The following is an 18997-nucleotide window of genomic DNA, read 5'->3' on the forward strand; positions in this document are numbered from 1 at the left end:
ACCTGCTTGTTTACAGATATTTTCTGTAATACAAAATTTACAGTTATTGCTTGTATTTTGGTATACCTTAATTTTTTTAAATGTTTTTTAAAGGAATTGTTCTTTATTTTCAGAGAGTAACACGTAAATTTATGTTAATATTTACAGATTATTCCTGTAAAAATAGGGACACAAATTTAGTCAAATAGTTTTTAGTACTATTGAAGATAGTAATCATATAAAGATGAAAATGAGGTTAATAATGTCAAATATTTTTCTTCTCGGTTTTTCACAGTTTAAATGCAAATTATCAACAGTAATAAACTGTAATTTAATGAATTTTAACCGTAAAGTGTGTTAATTTAGTTGCATACTATATACACTATCATTCACCATTTAGGTTAAGGAATTTGTGTACCACATTTAGTATTAAAAGTACAGAAAAAAGTAATATTGATACAAAGTAACTGTTTAAAAAAATTTTCAATATATTTTGTTCTATGGTAAAACTTTACATTACAGATTTATTTGTGAATGTTTGCTAATGTAATTATTAACAAACAATGAACAATACTTTCTTAAGGTATTTATCCATCCTTGTTAATTGTTCATTGTTTAATCACAGTTGACAGGCATGAACTGGGATTTTAATAATGCAGTAAATGTTAAACTATAACGGTTGCACTAAAATGTGCTGTTGAATTTTGTTCATTATTAGTTCATAAATACATTATCTAATAAAACCTTCATGTAAAGTGTGACCTATTTGATTTTAGGAGCCGTTTGGAAACATTTCAAATGCTAAAACAATACTGTAAAGTGTTAATAATAAACCTTCCTTAAAGTACAGTAAGTCACTTTGAATAAAATGTCTGCTAAATAACTAAAGGTAAAAGGTAAAGGTATGACTCATTTGACATAACGCTTGTTGCATAGTATATAGTACGCAAATTGCCATATTCATAATTATGCCGTCACGAACTTCTAGCAAGGAGGCAGGTCTCTAGAATTTATCATACAGTTGAAGTCAGAATTATTAGCCCCACTGTAATTTTTTAAAAATTTCTGTTTAACAAAAGAAGTTTTTTTTTAAAACACGTTTCTAAACATAATAGTGTTCCTAACTAATTTGTAATGAATTATTTATTTTATCTCTGCCATAAAAACAGTACAGCATATTTTTAAAGATGCTAGTATTCAGTTAAAAGTGACATTTTTTCTCATGACTTCATAATGTACAACTTATATTTTTGAGCATGAAACTTCCACTTTCAGCACAGTAAAGCCTATACCTAATTTGTGTTTGTAGCATACTGGGGTCAAGAACTGTTCCTATTTAAAGTTAGGTAGGTGCAAATCCTCAAAAGTGAATGCTGGCTAACAGGTTAAAGGCTTGACTAGGTTAATTAGGTTAACTACAGCAACTTTTACAACTTATAAGGTATTAAAGTTTAGGTTATTTTTGAGTCAAGTGAAAGAATTGGGTTAACGTTGAGTCAACTCAAACATGTCTTGAAGTCAGAATCAACCTTCAACTCAATTTAGGGTAATTAGACAAGTCATTACATAATTAAATAATGATAAATTCAATAAATAAACAGTGGTTTGTTTTGTAGTCAATCTAAAATATATTGCTTAAGAGGGCTAATAATGTTGACCTTAAAATGTTTAAAATTTTTTGAATAAAAATAGTTTTTATTCTAGCCAAAATAAAACAAATCAGACTTTATTATTCATACAATCATTTACTTTCTTTTCGGCTTATTCCCTTTATTAATCTGGAGTCATCACAGTGGAATGAACCGGCAACTTTTCCAGCACGTTTTTACACAGCGAATGCCCTTCAAGCTGCAACCCATCTCTGGGAAATAGACCTATTAAGAAGCAAAAAATATTTAAGGAAATACAGTGAAAAATCCTGCACTCTGTTAAAGAGCCCATATTATGGGTTTTTGAAAATTCCCCTCCATGTAGTGTGTAACACAGCTCTAAGTGAAGTGAAGTATCCAGCTAAGGCTTAAATCTGTAAGAATACAGTGTTTAAAACTGTTGATTCATCTATAAAAGAGTCGATTCATAGTGCTTCAAACGAGTCGCCTTGATACCGACTCATTAGGTGTTTCGCCATGACGTACGAACGAAACAAAGTTTTTCACGTGCACGCGCAAACCCGGGAGATTTCAAACCTGAGGCCCCGCCCTCTGACGCAGTAACCCAGACACACACACACCCACAAACACACGCACACCCACAAACACACGCACACAAACATGCCGGTCGATTGAAGTCACATTGCAGATGGATATATTGAGTCTCTACCCAAAGATGAAACCTCAGCATTATAGCCAAGCAGTTGGAAACTACTGGAAACTTCTGGAAGCTACATGCTACAAAGAATACTTCATCTGCGTTTGTTAAAGGAAGGATCAGTAACTTACTGATGGACATCAGGATGGGTTTCTTCCATTTCTCAAGTGTAAGTACGTGCGGTTAAAGTTGTTGCCTCGTTGACTCTAGCTTGCAAATGTATTTAGTTGTGATTTGTTACTTGTAACCGCGTGTACTGTATCAGGTTAACTGGATATTTTATCTTATCGCGTGCAAAGTCACGTTAAAAACGCGACGCGTGCTGTTTGTTTATGGAGCTCCGTGCTAGAGTTCTGCTCCCGCGATTTATTCGGAAATTTATTCCCGCGCCGCAGAAATCTGGCGCGGGGACAGCCGCGGGAATAAATTTCCGAATAAATCGCGGGAGCGGTCGGTAACGGGTTTAATTTGGGACGGGAGCGGGCTGTCTAGCAATATCACGGATATTGCTATGCGAATTAGAAAGAGAGAGTCTGCGTGGTGCTTGTGTGTGTGTTAGTGCGCACGCGCGCGTATGAGAGAGAGAGAGAGAGAGAGAGCGAGCGAACGAACGAACGACAGCTTGGCTGTCTGGACTGTATACTGGGTGATTTTTGGTTGTGTTCTCCGCTCTAGCGGGACCGGGCGCGGCGGGCAGAAAACGGAGCGGGTTCTCAGGCTAAAACCTGGCGGGTGCGGGCGGAAGCGGGAGCGTTGTCATCCGGAGGTGTGTGTGTGTTTTTGTGTGTGTGTGGTATGGCCAGTACACGACTGTCTCCTTCGTTCGGTTATCCGTGGCACTATCCACTCGCCATAGTGTGGCAGCTAAAATCCACGTCTGCACTATCGAGCGTGTATGAACTGTGATTACTTTTTAAATTGCTGATTAGCTATTGGCCATTTCCCTCTCTGACTGAAGGCAGTCGACCAATCGCGACAGACTGTCATCGGTCCAATCAGCGCAGATTAGCTCCGCGCTAAGGAGGGGTTTGGGAACAAATGAATCACTGGACGATTCATACAGGAGTCGCTGGGATAATTAGGTAAAAATAAATGCAGATTATAAGACCATGAAAGTGTTTTTTGACCTTGCATGCATATTAGACTGTTGTTGGAGACCCTTACAACCAGGATATGACCCTATTTCATGTATAATATGGGCTCTTTAAACATAATTTGGGAAATACTAAAAAAAAGACAAGAAAAATCACAGGATGGCTAATAATTTTGACTTCAACTGTATATATATTCACTTCAAAACAAGGTAATGGAAGCGTAATAGTAAGAAAAGCATCCTTGACTCAGTGAGGGATGTACCACTTATAGTGTTCTCCACTTCAGCTCTCCAGCGCTGTAAGCAGCTCCTGATGAAGTGCAGCTCCTCCTCGCTCACGCTGTGTGGCGCCGGCTGCACTGGCACCTCCATAGGGGGTCTGCACTGAGTAAAAGGCTTGTGGATGGGCGTTCTCTGCGTCGCTGTCGGCGGGCAGCCCGAACCATCTGACGAGCCGGCATCATCTGCTTCTGTTTGACTACAACAAGAAATTAAACATTTAGAGGCGGACAAACACAGAGGAGAAAACAAACAATGGGCACAGTTTATCCACGGATGAAGGAGAGCTGAGGAAAGTGGGTCTTGCCTGCTGTCACCTGAGCTGGGATCTGTGCTTATGGGAGGGTTTGTAGGTACTGGTGAACCTGGATTTGTGGGTTTTGTGGTGGCAAACTCTAGGACATACTGCAACATGTCTGCCAGAGGGTATTTGGCTGGCCCTGAGCCGTAGTTTTTATATCTTTAAAAAGAAAGTTATATTTTAAACCAGGAAGAGCAATATTTATAGATTACTCAAGATGTTGCAGGGAATAAACATACCCCTCAAGCTTCTGCTGTAGAAGTGTTAACTGGTCCTTGAGTCTCTTGACCTCTCCTCTCCTGCCGTGAGTCTGATTGACATTTTTGTGAAGGTATCTGTGTACAAAATGTAAAGAATTGCTATTTACCACTGAACTATATGCTCTCAAAGGGATAGTTCACTCAAAAATGACAATTTACTCACTATTTACTTACCTAAATATGGTGGTTCCAAACCTTTTTGAAGTACTCTCTTCTGCTGAACTCTGAATTTAACTAAATTAAATAAAATATATTCAAGAAAGCTGAAAATCCCATAGAAAATAATCATTGACTTCCGTAAGAAAACCATATATAATGGAAGTAAATGGTTACAGTTTTCTAGCTTTCTTCAAAATATCTTCTTATATATTATATACATTCTTCTCTGTTTAACAGAGGAGAGACAATCTAACAGATTTGGAACAAGTAAAAAGTGAGTAAATGACAGTAGAATATTCGGTTATGGGTGAACTATCCCTTTCAAAATAAATAAACAGACATAATTACATTTACATTTAGTCATTTAGCAGATGCTTTTGTCCAAAGCGACTTACAACTGAGGAAGTATTCAGCTATTCAACAAAATGCTAGTTATACAAAGTAACTTGTTTGTCCTTAGATAATTCAGCACTAGAGTATGAGTGCTTTTTTTAGAGAGAGAGAAAGGGTAAACAGATAAATAAAAGAAGACAGACTATATGTAAATAGACTATATAAAACAAATATCTACATAATAAAACGTCTCAGTCAATCAAGTATTATAATTGTAGAATTGAGTAAGCAATACTCCAAAACAGATCAATTTATTAATCTACTGAGACAATATAACAGAGAAAAGAGACTAACAAAACAAATTAGTAAAGAAAAAAGATAGAAAGAAAAAAATACGAAATAAAAGAAGAAAAGAAACGTGTAGTCCATGATTTTTGACAATTTAAACAAGCAACACATAAATAAATAAATAAATAAATAAATAAATAAATAAATAAATAAATAAGTCTGCTACTAAACAAGCAAATAAATAAATAAAAAAAATCTGAAAAAAATAAGTCTGCTCTTAAAGGTAAACTAGCAAATAAATAAATAAATAATGTGCTACTAAAGGTACACAAACAAACAAACAAACAAACAAATAAATAAATAAATAAATAAGTCTGCTACTAAAGGTAAATAAAATAAATAAAATTAATAAGTTTAATACTAAAGGTAAATAAAATCAAATAAATAAATAGGCACGTAAATAAATAAATAAATAAGTCTGTTACTAGAGGTAAATAAAATAAAACAAATAAAATAATTAAATAACTAAGTCTGCAACTAAAGGCAAATAAGCAAATAAATAAATAAATAAATAATAAATCTGCTACTAAAGGTAAATAAAATATATAAAATAGATAAGTATGTTACTTAAGGTAAATAAAATAAAACAAATTATATAAATGAGTTTGTTACAAAAGGTAAATAAAATAAAATAAATAAATAAGTTTGCAACTAAAGGTAAATTTGCAAATAAATGAAAAAATGGGCAAATAAATAAATAAATTGATAAATAAAATAAATAAATAAAGTCTGCTACTAAAGATAAACAAGCAAATAAATAAATAAATTAAATTAATTAAATGAATAAATAAGAAAACAAATTAAATTAAATAAATCAATAAATAAGATAATAAATTAAAATAAAATAAATCAGTCAATAAAATAAAACAAACAAACAAACAAACAAACAAACAAACAAACAAACAAACAAACAAACATCAATCTAAAACCAGATAAACAGGGACATTCATAATAATAAATATGAAAATAAATAAATCAATAGTAATGATGTTGGACAATGTTAACCATGACTTAAAGTACATAAATCCATTTCTATATAAAAAGATAAACAAACAAACAAACAAACAAAGAAGCTGTAGTAATGAACACTGAACAATTGACACTGTCAACAAGATTTGTTTTTATAACCTGTCCATGTAGATCACTTGGGGAAACTCCAGTTTTTTGTGTATTTTTTCGGGTCGCCCCAAAGACTGATTGAACTCAAATCTGGACAGTTCAAAGGTCAACACTGGCGGCAGCTTGGAGAACCACCTCTGTGAACAAAGACACAAACCTGAATCCATAATAGCAGCATGTGCATACTTCACATTAATAAATAAACCCACGACGTCCATACAACTGTAGCACGAGGTAAAACTGACCTCTTGGCCGGAGGAGAGTGTCTGATCTGAATGAAGAGACTCAATCTCTCCCTCAACCATTGCCCCCTCCAAACATTCATCTAAATTATTGAAGCCGTTCACTTGGAGAGGGTATTGTCCGAATTGCTCGATGTTGGACACAATCTCTCCTGCACACAATTGCATGCATGTAAATATCGTCGATAATGAGGGTGATAAATACAGAATAATTACAGAAGAAATGTCATTCTCTTACCTTCATGAAGCCTCTCAGCCACAAATGTGCCATAAAACAGCTGGACCATGGGGTTGTTTTGTTTATCCTCTGGGTTACTGAAAATAACCGCTGCCATGTTTTATTTTCAGAGACCAAACAAAAAAAAAAAAAAAAAAAAAAAGAAAAAAAAATCCTGGCAAGTACATTAGCAACCAAATATACCATAGGGTAATTATTCATGATTCTTTAACAAATGCTGCACTCATTACCATTTATTAATTAACACTCTACAGCAAGATGTTGCCTCGGGGTAACAAACACATTTTCTTAATGTTGCAAGCAGATGATGCATGTTAGATGGCAATAAAATGATTTTAAACAAACCATTAAAAAGCTTTATCCTAGTCCCACTGTTTTTAAAATGCTTTTCAAAATCATTTTGTAGCATGATGCAATGCCCTAAAATACAAATAAATATGAATTATGATTATTTATATATGTTTAATATATAATGTTTACATGACGTTGTAGATACTAATGGAAGTATAATTGGGACTAACAATTTAGTATGTTAATTTAATGATCTGTGTTAACACTACTGTCTTAATAAATTATATTTGGGCAACTTGCCAGATATTACAAATGCAGTTTTAATTGATTTTGAATAAAAAAAACATATAGATATTATGAAACATATAATATAATATAATATAATATAATATAATATAATATAATATAATATAATATAATATAATATAATATAATATAATATAATATAATATAATATAAATTATTCATTCATTTTCTTGTCGGCTTAGTCCCTTTATTAATCCGGGGTCGCCACAGCGAAATGAACCGCCAACTTATCCAGCAGGTTTTTACGCAGCGGATGCCCTTCCAGCCGCAACCAATAAAAATTATTGTAATATAAATTAAAATAACATAAATGATATAAAATAAAATAAATTAAAATAAATTAAAATAATATAATATAATATAATATAATATAATATAATATAATATAATATAATATAATATAATATAATATAATATGTTACCCTAAACCACAAAGCCAGTCATATTTGTGTTATTTTTTAAATTAATATTAAGTTTTTTACCTTCCCATTTATTTCACAACTAAGCAATTAGCAATACAGATAAGGAAATTCACAAAAATATCCTCCTGAAACATGATCTTTTTCATTTAAAATCCTAATAATTTTTGGCATAAAAGAACAATCAATAATTTGACAATATTTCAGTTTAGGTCACAATTCTTGCTATTTACTACTGGCTTATTACCTGCCTATTATAAAGTATGAGCTTATTCATCATTCCTAATCTTACCCAAAACCTAAACCCAACTTCTACTTTACTAAATATTAATAAACAGCTAATTAGTAGTTTATGAATCCATCAGTGTTGGTTTGTTAATACAGTGAACTGTGACCCAAATTAAAGTTTAACCAATAATTTTGACCCTTACAATATATGTATGAAATTATACTCATTCAACATAATGTTTCATTTTCAAGAGTCACATATAGTAAACACACACACATACAGTTAAAGTCAGAATTATTAGCGCCCTTTGAATTCATTTTTCTTTTTTAATATTTCCCGAATAATGTTTAACAGAGCAAGGAAATTTTCACAGTATGTCTGATAATATTTTTTCTTCTAGAGAAAGTCTTATTTGTTTTATTTTGACTAGAATAAAAGCAGTTTTATTTATTTTTTTAAATAATTTTAAGGTCAATAATATTAGCCCCTTTAAGCTATATATTTTTCCCGATAATCTAGAGAACAAACCATAAATATTCAATAACTTGCCTAATTACCCTAACCTGCCTAGTTAACCTAATGAACCTAGATAAGCCTTTAAATGTCACTTTAAGCTGAATAAAAGTGTCTTAAAAATATCTAGTAAAATATTATTTACTGTCATCATGGCAAAGATAAAATAAATCAGTTATTAGAAATGAGTTATTAAAACTGTTATGTTTAGAATTGTGTTAAAGTGTTAAAAATCTTCTCTTCATTAAACAGAAATTGGGGGAAAAACAGGGGGGGCTAATAATTCAGGGAGGCTAATAATTCTGACTTCAACTGTATATATTTATAGATTTTTATATGACCTATTATTATACTTATTTGTTTTTAACTTAAACAATGAGGTCAATGTGTGTAAGGAAAATGTTTGTATAATGCCTGGGTTTAACAAATCCTCTCAAGCATCAAGATGTAGTCAAGCTCACTGCAACTGACTATTATTATTTATGATTTATGAACTTACGTTCCATTAGCAGCCAGCTGGAAGGCGTCCTCCAGCCAGTCAAGCAACTTGTGTGTGAATTCACTGACATCCTAGAATAAGCAAGCTTAAAATAAACACCGTTTTCCAAGAATACAGCACGGCGCCTATCTAGAAGAAGCAGCTTTTATGTTCAGCTTTATAAACCGCTGCGAGAGGCAAACATTTGAAGATACCTTAAATTAGCACATCATTTGCAACTGTTTCATTTTAAATGTGGCCCCTGACAGAACAGCTGCGAATGAGATTATTCAAATGATGTACCTGTTGTGCTTCGCTGGTTCTGAACGCGTCCCTGAGAAGCTCCACTGCTGCAGACGGGTCGACAAACCTGCGGTTCGAGCCGACCATCAGAGCAAACAAACATCGCAACTCTTGCATAAAGGCAATGTTTCTTTTCTCCTGCAACACAAATATAATCAGCTCACAGTGGAGTAACTCACATTTTCATGAATATTTCAAAACTAACATCAAGACAGGCTGGTAGTGAATGTGTGTGTTTTTTTAACTGAACATGTAATAAATATACCAACAAAATTCAGCATTACTCACTGAATGACTCTTGCATTTCTCCAGCACACGCTCAGACAGACAGTAGTTGAGGACCAGCCTACGAAAGACTGGTAGGTGGAACAGAGACTGCAAACAAGAGAATTTAGTTTTAGTTAAAGATTAAACTCACAAAAGTATGCAATACTTACCATTTACAAATTTAAAAAGTAATAACTTATAATGAAATGCAAATCCAAGTAATACATATTAAACTTCTTTAACATTAGGCTTTCGAGTGGCTGATGAATCATTCCTGGCTTTCATTTTCTGTCAGATATTTATTTTATTTTATTTTAAAGCTCTAAGGTGCACAATCTGCTGCTGCTTTCAGTAGTATGGCAATAAATGTCACTTAAAACAGTATTTAAAGTCACATAACATTTAATGCTGAATAAAACACATAATCAGTACCGAGGTGATCTTTTCAAAGTAGTATATTCTGTTGTTCTGCTGTGGCGTTGGAGAAATAGAAACCTTGTCTAAAATAGAAATAGAACTACAATGTTGGGGCGACACATTGGCTTAGTGGTTAGCATTGTCGCCTCACAGCAAGAACATCGCTGGTTCAAGTCCCAGCTAAGTCAGTTAGCATTTCCCTGTAGAGTTTGCATGTTCTCCCCATGTTGGCATGGCTCCAGTTTCTCATACAGTCCAAAAACATGCAAATGTATAAAATAAACTATTGGCTGTAGTGTATGTGTGAATGAGTGTGTATAGATGTTTCCCAGAGATGAGTTGCAGCTGTGAGGGCATCCGCTGCGTAAAACATGTGCTGGATAAGTTGGCGGTTCATTTCGCTGTGGCGACCCTGGATTAAAAAAGGGACTAAGCCGAAAAGAAAATGAATGAATGAATAAATAAACTTTTTGAGTATATGCATGTCCAATTCAGTACTGATAACAGCTATAGCTGGAGGTGAAAAATACACTTTATGTGTATTTTATTACGTTGCAAACAGTGGTGCTTTATAATTTTGATAAAGAATTATACTTTTTATTTAATATTCCTTGATCAATTGAAAAGTGTACAACATTTATTTAAACTCATTTAAATAAATGAGGCTCATTCTGCAAATGTACCTCTATATACATTTCTGGAGAGTGCCATATACTACGTTTTTTCATAAATGTTGTGGTGAACCCCCCAGAGGCTGTTGTGTACGCTTTTTGAGATCTTAAATTTCTCTCGCGAATGTTATTCATGCCTGCTCTAAATATGCTCTAAATCAGGGCTTGACATTAACACAAAAAACATCATTAACAAAAAAAATCATTTTTAAATTGTAGTTTTCTTAAAAGCAGGGTTCGACAATAAGCATGGCCCGATATTCGTGCAAATGTGATCTTAGAATCGAGAAGCAGCACGACTGACAAAAATAACTATGTTCAAAAGAGCAAAACAGCAAAAAAGAAGGTAAATACCGAACGAGAGGATGATCACTCGCACGCATGGGTGATGATGCGCGTGACTGTTAAAAAGCGCGCGCGCTCCCGTTTACTTGCGCGAATCCCTTGCCTAGAGGACGCGCAACTAGTGCGATCTGTTTCCTTTGAAATAGACTGGACAAAGAGCAATGATTGTGCACCCCCAGTTCTGCTGCTTTTGAGAGCTCAAGATTAAAAAAAAAAAAAAACCACATATTCTTTTGTTTCTGCTTTCATTTTAATTATTCTTTAATTAACAGGCCTATATTAACTGTGTGCATGTAATCATCATTTCATTATCACACACGGTATGTTTCACCTGCTTTCTTTTACTTAGTTTTTTTTGTTAAAATAGTTTAATTATATTTTTACAATAACATTGCTTTAATGGGAGATTACTCCCCGTTTATGTGTAGTTAACTACTGATCTGGGACTTTTATCCAGGACCGATTACTGTGCATATTTTAGATACATAACAATACTTCTTTTATAAATTGTATGTTTTTTTTAAGAAAAGTTTTGTTGAATTAAAAAGTGCACCTATAACGCTATATTTTCCTTGTTTTGACACATTAAAAAATTGTGGCTAAGAAATACTTATTTAAAGATAAATTTGTTAAATCTTTAATTTTGAGGTGAAAAATTAATGTGAAATAAAAACAAATTGCATTGCGACAACCCATTTGCTCATGCACACTAAGCAAGCTGATACAATCAAGTCATCTTAGCATGTCAAAGTCAAATTTATGCATATAAAATATATTTCCCAACAAAGAAGTGTGGCTGGTGAAAATGGCGAGTGGCTAGTAATGTTGGAAATCTACTAGCCACAGTGTCTGGTGATCAAAAAAGTTAAGCTATGCTCTAAATGTATTAACAAAGAAAACCATTATAGCTTGTGAACTATCCGGTGGATTATTTGTAGAAGGGATGCTTAGACTTGGGTTTTCAAATGACATCCTTACACTTCACTATGCATTAAAAACAAAAGATTGTTGCTTCCAGTATCTATGACCCATAAACTCACTCCATAAGTTCAGGCCTCTATTTATCATCAAAACAACGCTCTATTTAATTAGCTCAGACATCTATCAATATCAGCGGAGGCTTCTATTTCAACACAGACATCTGAGAAGCCTTGCTAAATTCAGCCTGGAATGGATATAATAAAATTACTGCTCAGACAAGCTTCTGCAGTCAGGAAATGAAAGAAAGAAAGAAAACAGACGCTCAACCTGATCTTCTCTATTCTCCAGTCATTAGCAGCACCACCGATTCAATTTGAACATTATAGCCAAATTATATAGTAACAGGTTAGATAGCAGTGCTTTTGCTTTAGTATTTATAAAAACCTGTTAGAATTATTCTATGTAATGAAAGTATTGCACTCAATATTACATTTCATTAATGTTCTAAGCTGTTCTTTGTAAAATATATAAAAGAATAAGTGATTATAATGAAGTGAATACAAATAAATAATAAACAACACTTTTTCTTTTTTTTTTTTGCTGAGAAATAGGCAAAAACTAATGATGTAAGGAATAGTGGTGAAGTCCAAAGATTTAAAAATACAATAAATATATTTTTTGGGGGGCTGCATTATGATCCTTATGTTATGTTTTCAGCTTCGCCTTCTCTCTAAAGTCAAGCCCTTCCTGAGCAAGGCTGATCTTGAGAAGGGCATCCATGCTTTTGTTAGATCGCGTTTGGACTACTGTAATACTCCTATGTTGGAGTCAAGCAGTCGTGTCTTCATCGTTTGCAGCTTGTGCAGCCCCCAAAAATGTATTTATTGTATTTTGAATTCTTTATACTTCACCACTATTCTCTCCCTGTTAAGTTTAGAATTGATTTTAAACATTTGATTTGATGTTTGTTATTAATGCCGTCAATGGTCTTGCTAATACTTATTTATGCGGAATTTTGCACATTCACAAACCCACCAGAGCTTTGTGACCAGCTGGCCAACTTCTGCTTGAAGTCAAGAAACAAGCAGTGGGGTGATCGCTCTTTTGCAGTGGCAGGTCCTAAACTTTGGAATACTCTTCCTACTAAGCTTCGTACAATCCCTGACCTGCCACTTTTTAAAGCCAAGCTTAAGACCCACTTGTTTAAATTGGCTTTTAATGCATAGTACTGACACTGTTTTAATGTTTGTTGTATTTCATTAATATTTATTGTATTGTTTTGCATTGTCTGCATTTTAGTTGTGCTGTGTAAGTTGTTTTTACTTGTGTAAAGCACTTTGGTCAGCCTTAGTTGTAGTAAAGTCTAGAATCTTTCATATATCACCAAATGAGTCTTTGTCTGAATATGTCTGACAATATTATTTGGTATATGTCATACTGAATGTTATTTTTATTCTGTAAGTCATGGTAAAAAATATGATAGATAAATACATACATACAAATAAATAAAGCTGTGTTGAACATATTTTTTGTGTTATTAGAAGACCCCTTTTTGTCTTTAACCTGCTTACGTAAATGTACAAACAATATATTTTTGATGAAAAACATTGATTTGGCATTATATCTTCACACACCTGTATGACAGCACTGAACCAGCAGGTGTTTCCTACATTTCGGATACCCACGGGACAGTCTTCCTGCCGGATCCATTCAGCGGGACTGCAGCTTTCTCCAGACCCCTCACACCTTTTCCTCTTTATACGGGCCGCATTCTCCTCTGCGCTGACCTCCAGAGCCCTGGAGTCACAACAGAGAGCAAAGACATGATTCCTAAAGTCATATTAAAGCATTCAAGGAGGAGGAGGAGCGTCTAAACCTGCATCTGGTGGTCCAGGGTTCTGAAGTGATTAGCTTGCATATCAATTTATAATAAGTATTAACTAGTTCAAGAGTGTTTAATTCAGAGTTAGAGTAATGGCCCACTAGGAAGAGGTTTAGATAATACTCACGTGATATTATATAACGTGAAAATATAAATGATTTTAGATGCAACTGATTATATTGATTGATACGAACGACTAACATTAACTGCTGTGAAACACTGTTTTTGACTGATCAATGTTTTTAGTAAAAATAATTTAACAAACTGCATGGAAACATATTAAAAATTACCTATTTTCATCATTTAAAACTATTTTTGCTAATGTATATTTAATAAAAAACTGTACTTCATACAAACATAAAAATACACTTGATTAACATTTAAAAAAATTTTAGGCAATATATATTTAATAAATAAACTGTATTTCATTAAAAAACCCTAAAGAAAGCAGTCATTAATATTTGAACATTCATTCTTTAATATTCCTAAAAATAATAATAAAAAACTATTATAATCACCACAATGAGGAAGTCTCAGAGTAAAATGAGGAAATATGATACACCTGTGTTTTGGAATATGGAAAAACTGTTTTTATATGTTTACACCTCTTTTTATTTTAGTTATACTTGTGTCTTTTATTCCTGTTTATGTAAAGCACTTTGAATTGCCACTATGTATGAAATGTGCTGTATAAATAAACTTGCCTTGCCTTAAAGTATCTAGTATAAATTCCGTATTCAATATTTGTACTAGTACTTTGAGTTAAGTTGATCATTTACACAGTTACTTTTAACACACACACACACACACACACACACACACACACACACACACACACACACACACACACACACACACACACACACACACACACACACACACAGACACATACACACACGCACACACACACACACACACACACACACAACATAATTTATGTTCTGTCAGATGTTGCTAATTCTAACATGAATATTAGGTAATACTTTAATTTAGGTCACAATTCACGGTATTAACAAAGCATTAACTAACTCTATTAGCTTAATAAACTACTAATTAGCTGTTTATTATTAGTTAGTAGGATGAAACTTTGTAGTAAGAAGGTTTTGGGTGAAATTAGGGATGCAGAATAATGCAAGTAATAAGACAGTAGTAATGCCATGAACTGAATAGTATATTAAGATATAACTGTTTTCTATTTGAATCTGTTTTAAGATGTATCATGCTCATGTGATTAAAAGCTGAATTTCAGTATGCATTGCTACTGTATAGTCTTCGAGTTTCACATGATTCCTTAGAAATCATTGCAATATACTGATTTGGAAATCTAGAAACATTCTTTTTGTCAGTAATATCTGAGAAACAGCATGTAAAAAAACAGTTTACTTTAAATAGATTTAGTTTTGTATTCTCAGTGTATGCACTTTGATAAATGCATTTATGCGAAGCTGGAAAAAGCTCATTCTCATTTTTGAGGGTATTTGAAATTTTAGGGTACTTTGGCATTTTTGTGACAAAAGCCTATGAGCAGAATGTGTTTATTTGTTATAAAGGAAAGTGTAAATAATATGACATGTGTCCAGTGTATTAGTACTGAACCTGTGCAGCTCTCTCCGCTCTGCTTCGGCCTGCTGTGACTCCTGTAGACTCAGCTCAATGGCGGTCTGCAGATCATCTTTAGCAGGTCCTGAGAACAAGTTCAGATAAACGAGGACAGGAGAATTCCACTAGCATACAATAAACCTCATAGTATTATCTGTGTCACTGCCATATAAATAACTGTGGAAACTGTGATGACATGAAAGTCCTCTGGTATTAATAGTGTGTTTTCAGCCCACCGTTCTGTGCACTGGAGGTGTTCTTCTCATTATTGGCTGTGGTGGTTTGTTCTGGCATGTGCTCCTCTTCTGGGGGCTGAGTGGTCAGGAGCCCAATGGCATGGCTGATGTCACCCTGACCGGCCTGGATAAAAGACGTTTCCGGCAATTAGTCATTGGCTACTACTGATATACAAATAAAGATTTAAGTTATTCTGAAATAGGAGTGCAAATGTACACATATCGGTTTTGATTCAGAAAACGTTTACCAAAAATACAGTGTTTTTTAACCACTGCCTATGCATAACCTCTAGTTTAAAATAACTTCATTTTAACATATCAGCATCAGATCTTAAACCTTGAGATCGAGTGTTTAGTTTAAGCTCTTTAAGTCAATGCATGAATAAAGCGTAAACATACATACATTATGCAACAGATTTCCTGGCCAATAACCACAAGAGGCTTTCTGTTCGATCATTTTTATTAGAAGCAAAGATTTAAACTTCAAGTTCTGCACATCTTCTTCAAATTAAAAAAATAATTGTTGTTTTGACACTCTTTGAAGTGATATGATGTGAAGGAATGCTGTATATTCCTTCTTCATTAATAGCAGCAAATAAATATGAATGGACATCTCATGTATTTATTCAATCAATCAAGCCTAGAAACAATATAAAATTACATTTGTCTCAAACAAATCCAATGACTTTTGCTTTCCCTATAAAACCCAAATTTTTGGTATAGCTAGATCCTCTATTTTCTATTCCATTTAAGCTACAGGAAGACCTGATGGTTTTAGCAAAGCCATAAAATTTAGTTAATTAAAGCCACTTTGTAAATGATTATAATTCAACAAGATGAAGCAGAAAAAAATAGGTAACACCTAAAAATAACGGTTCACTGGTTAATGTTAGTTAATGTTTTTTACTAAAATGAAGTATGAGCAGTCTTGTACAACATGTATTAATGTACAGTTCAACGTTTATTAATGCATTATTGAACTACAAAGTTGTACTTGTTAACATTAATTCAAGCACACGAACAACGTTATTTTCATTAACTAACATCAACGATGAATAAATACTGTAATAAACGTATTGTTCACTGTTTGTTTATGTTAGTTAATACATTATTTTTTATTTATAATGGATCATTATTTTATAGTGTAACTAATAATTGTAAACTAGAAAATTATAATGTAAAATGTAAATGCTCTCTGCAATTTACATGTGGTCATGCATATTTTAATTTAAGAGTTGATATTCAAAAAGAGTACATAACAATTTATTGTAATACTTTGGGCTTTGTTAATTAATAAAAGTAAGCATTTAAATGTATTTAGTAATGTGCAAGTGATATGGCTTCCTCTTTAACAGCTGAAACTATAATTACACATATTTAAAGGCAAATTTAAGCTAGTTTAATAAAAAGGGCAGTTTTGTACCAAATGTAACAAACAACACTTTTAAACAAATGTTTGTACCATTACACCCTTAACCCTTGTGTTCTCTTCAAATTGACTACCCTTTCATTATGTTGGTGGCTGTTTTTGCCCCATTGACTTACATTAAAACTAAAATTTTTGATCGCAAAGCCTTGACACCAAATAATCATGCATTAATTTTTTTGCTGTTGAGAAGGGGTCTAACTTTTAATTTTTTACTGTTAACCATCAGTTGGCAGCATTAACCCTTTAGAAAGGCCTGTGCGGAAAAAAAAGTTACTAGTTTTATATGGAGTTCTATGGAGTAAAACAGCAAATGATGTCCATGCATAAAAAACTACCATGTTTACTATTTTCTGAGTGCTGAAAAAATTGTAGATTTACCTTTCCCTAACAGGGAAAACCAGCAACATTCAATAATGCATGATGGTATGGTGTCATGGCTTTGAAATCAAAACTGTCATTACAATGGAAGTCAATAGGCAAAAACAGCCACAAACATAAAGAAAGGGCATTCAGTTTGCCCAAAGTGTGTTGTTACATTTTTGAAAGTGTTCAAAGTATTTCCCCAAAATATCTGTCAAAATAAGATTTGTCAAAAATCTTTCCATTTGCTGAAACATAGAGAAAGTTGTGGCCAAATGAAGACTCAAAATCACCCCAGAATGGATGAAAATATCAGCGCACAAGTGTTAATCTAAACACATGTACTCATTAGCACCACATCTAGGTTGCCCAACACACATCTCTGAATGTAAGAGAAACTCTCCCACATGGTATGCTTTACATATTTACAAACATTTGTCTGGCTTATTTTCTATTAATAGGCGTGTCAGTATCATTACATCTGCTGCTCGCATTATAAACACCCAGATAAGTGAACATACGTTCAGGGCGCTTTGGAGAACCTGCAGATCCTGAATGCCAGTAATCTCTCTGAGCTGGTTAAGTAGCATTTGGCTCTGAAAAAGACAAGCAAACATGCTGTTTTTTAATTTCAAAGGATCAAAAATCCAAATGCATCACCACAGGCATATTGAGAGTACTTCTGTTCATGATAACAAGACTCACTTGAGCAATTAACTACTCAATAACAGGAACCGTTCCAGAGAAAAAAAGAGCAGGTGTGAACCGATGAGTTCAAAACAAGAATATGATATGAGACACAATTTGCACATGGATTTATCACCCAGCATAACTGCAATTCAGGTGCCAAACGAGCGTGGGATGGAGGGAGTCTGGACAAAATTTACATCTCCTGCATGAAAACGTCCACATCAGATTAGATTTTTAAAGTACAGTAGGTCTGAAAGTAGATTTCAGCTTGGCATGTACCATGTAAACATTTAAAAATCTGTCCCAGATAATAGATGCAGGAGGCACAGAACTAAATAAAGAAACTCTGACAGCAGGTGGGAATGTCGGCATGGCTGTGGAGGAAGCCAGACACCCTAGACTGGGAGCAGGAGACATATATGGTGAGCTGGAGGCCTGTGAGCCACACTCAGAGCTCTATTTTGGGCCTTCGACACAGATAGCGCTTGTGTTTATCATAAATGAGCTTGAATGACACACAAAGACAAGAAAAATGCCATAATTCCTATATTTTATCCAGAGGATGGCATTTAAAGCCTAGAAGAATACATAAAATAAAATAAAATAAAGCACTTCAGAATTCCAATGACTACAAAAGGTTTGCTGAAGTATCATAGCTTGGAAATAAAATCATGAAACAAATGCATACTAATACTAATAATAATAATAAAATGCTGAATATTATCTTTCATTTCTAGAAAATTGTGCTTTTGGATTTTGTGTAAAGCATGTCAGAACATACTGCTTTGCTGATGCTTTTTAAGGAAGAAACTTTGAATTAAGAGTCGTTCTGGATATAATTAGTTTAAATAAATAAGTCTATAAATTCCAACATATTTTCAGATGTTTAAAACGTATACGTTCTATGTAAATTAAATAGTGCAAAATATTCAGCCTACAAGCAAAATAAGACAGTTACTGTATCTGCTGTGTCACTGTGTGAT

The 18997-nt window shown here is 33.5% G+C and overlaps 1 protein-coding gene across 4 annotated transcripts in view; it reads right to left on the reverse strand.

The window, feature by feature from the left end:
* The window catches only part of usp28 (ubiquitin specific peptidase 28), a 38824-nt gene that overhangs the window by 19643 nt on the left and 184 nt on the right, over nt 1-18997 (reverse strand). The window contains exons 2-14 of one of the 4 annotated variants that reach the window (XM_021469076.3): nt 17846-17920; nt 15536-15659; nt 15297-15372; nt 13453-13615; nt 9486-9572; nt 9198-9335; nt 8916-8986; nt 6659-6735; nt 6424-6572; nt 6188-6315; nt 4199-4294; nt 3966-4118; nt 3643-3857 (exon numbers count right to left, since the gene is read on the reverse strand). In XM_021469076.3, the coding sequence (XP_021324751.2) occupies nt 3643-3857; nt 3966-4118; nt 4199-4294; nt 6188-6315; nt 6424-6572; nt 6659-6735; nt 8916-8986; nt 9198-9335; nt 9486-9572; nt 13453-13615; nt 15297-15372; nt 15536-15659; nt 17846-17920 (1552 nt within the window). Of the gene's footprint in view, nt 1-3642; nt 3858-3965; nt 4119-4198; nt 4295-6187; nt 6316-6423; nt 6573-6658; nt 6736-8915; nt 8987-9197; nt 9336-9485; nt 9573-13452; nt 13616-15296; nt 15385-15535; nt 15660-17845; nt 17921-18997 lie in introns of all 4 variants that reach the window. The other 3 variants (XM_001920061.8, XM_073935314.1, XM_021469077.3) reach the window with 3 other exon arrangements.

This window comes from Danio rerio, chromosome 21 (assembly GCF_049306965.1).
Source record: "Danio rerio strain Tuebingen ecotype United States chromosome 21, GRCz12tu, whole genome shotgun sequence".
Taxonomy (NCBI): Eukaryota; Metazoa; Chordata; class Actinopteri; order Cypriniformes; family Danionidae; genus Danio; species Danio rerio.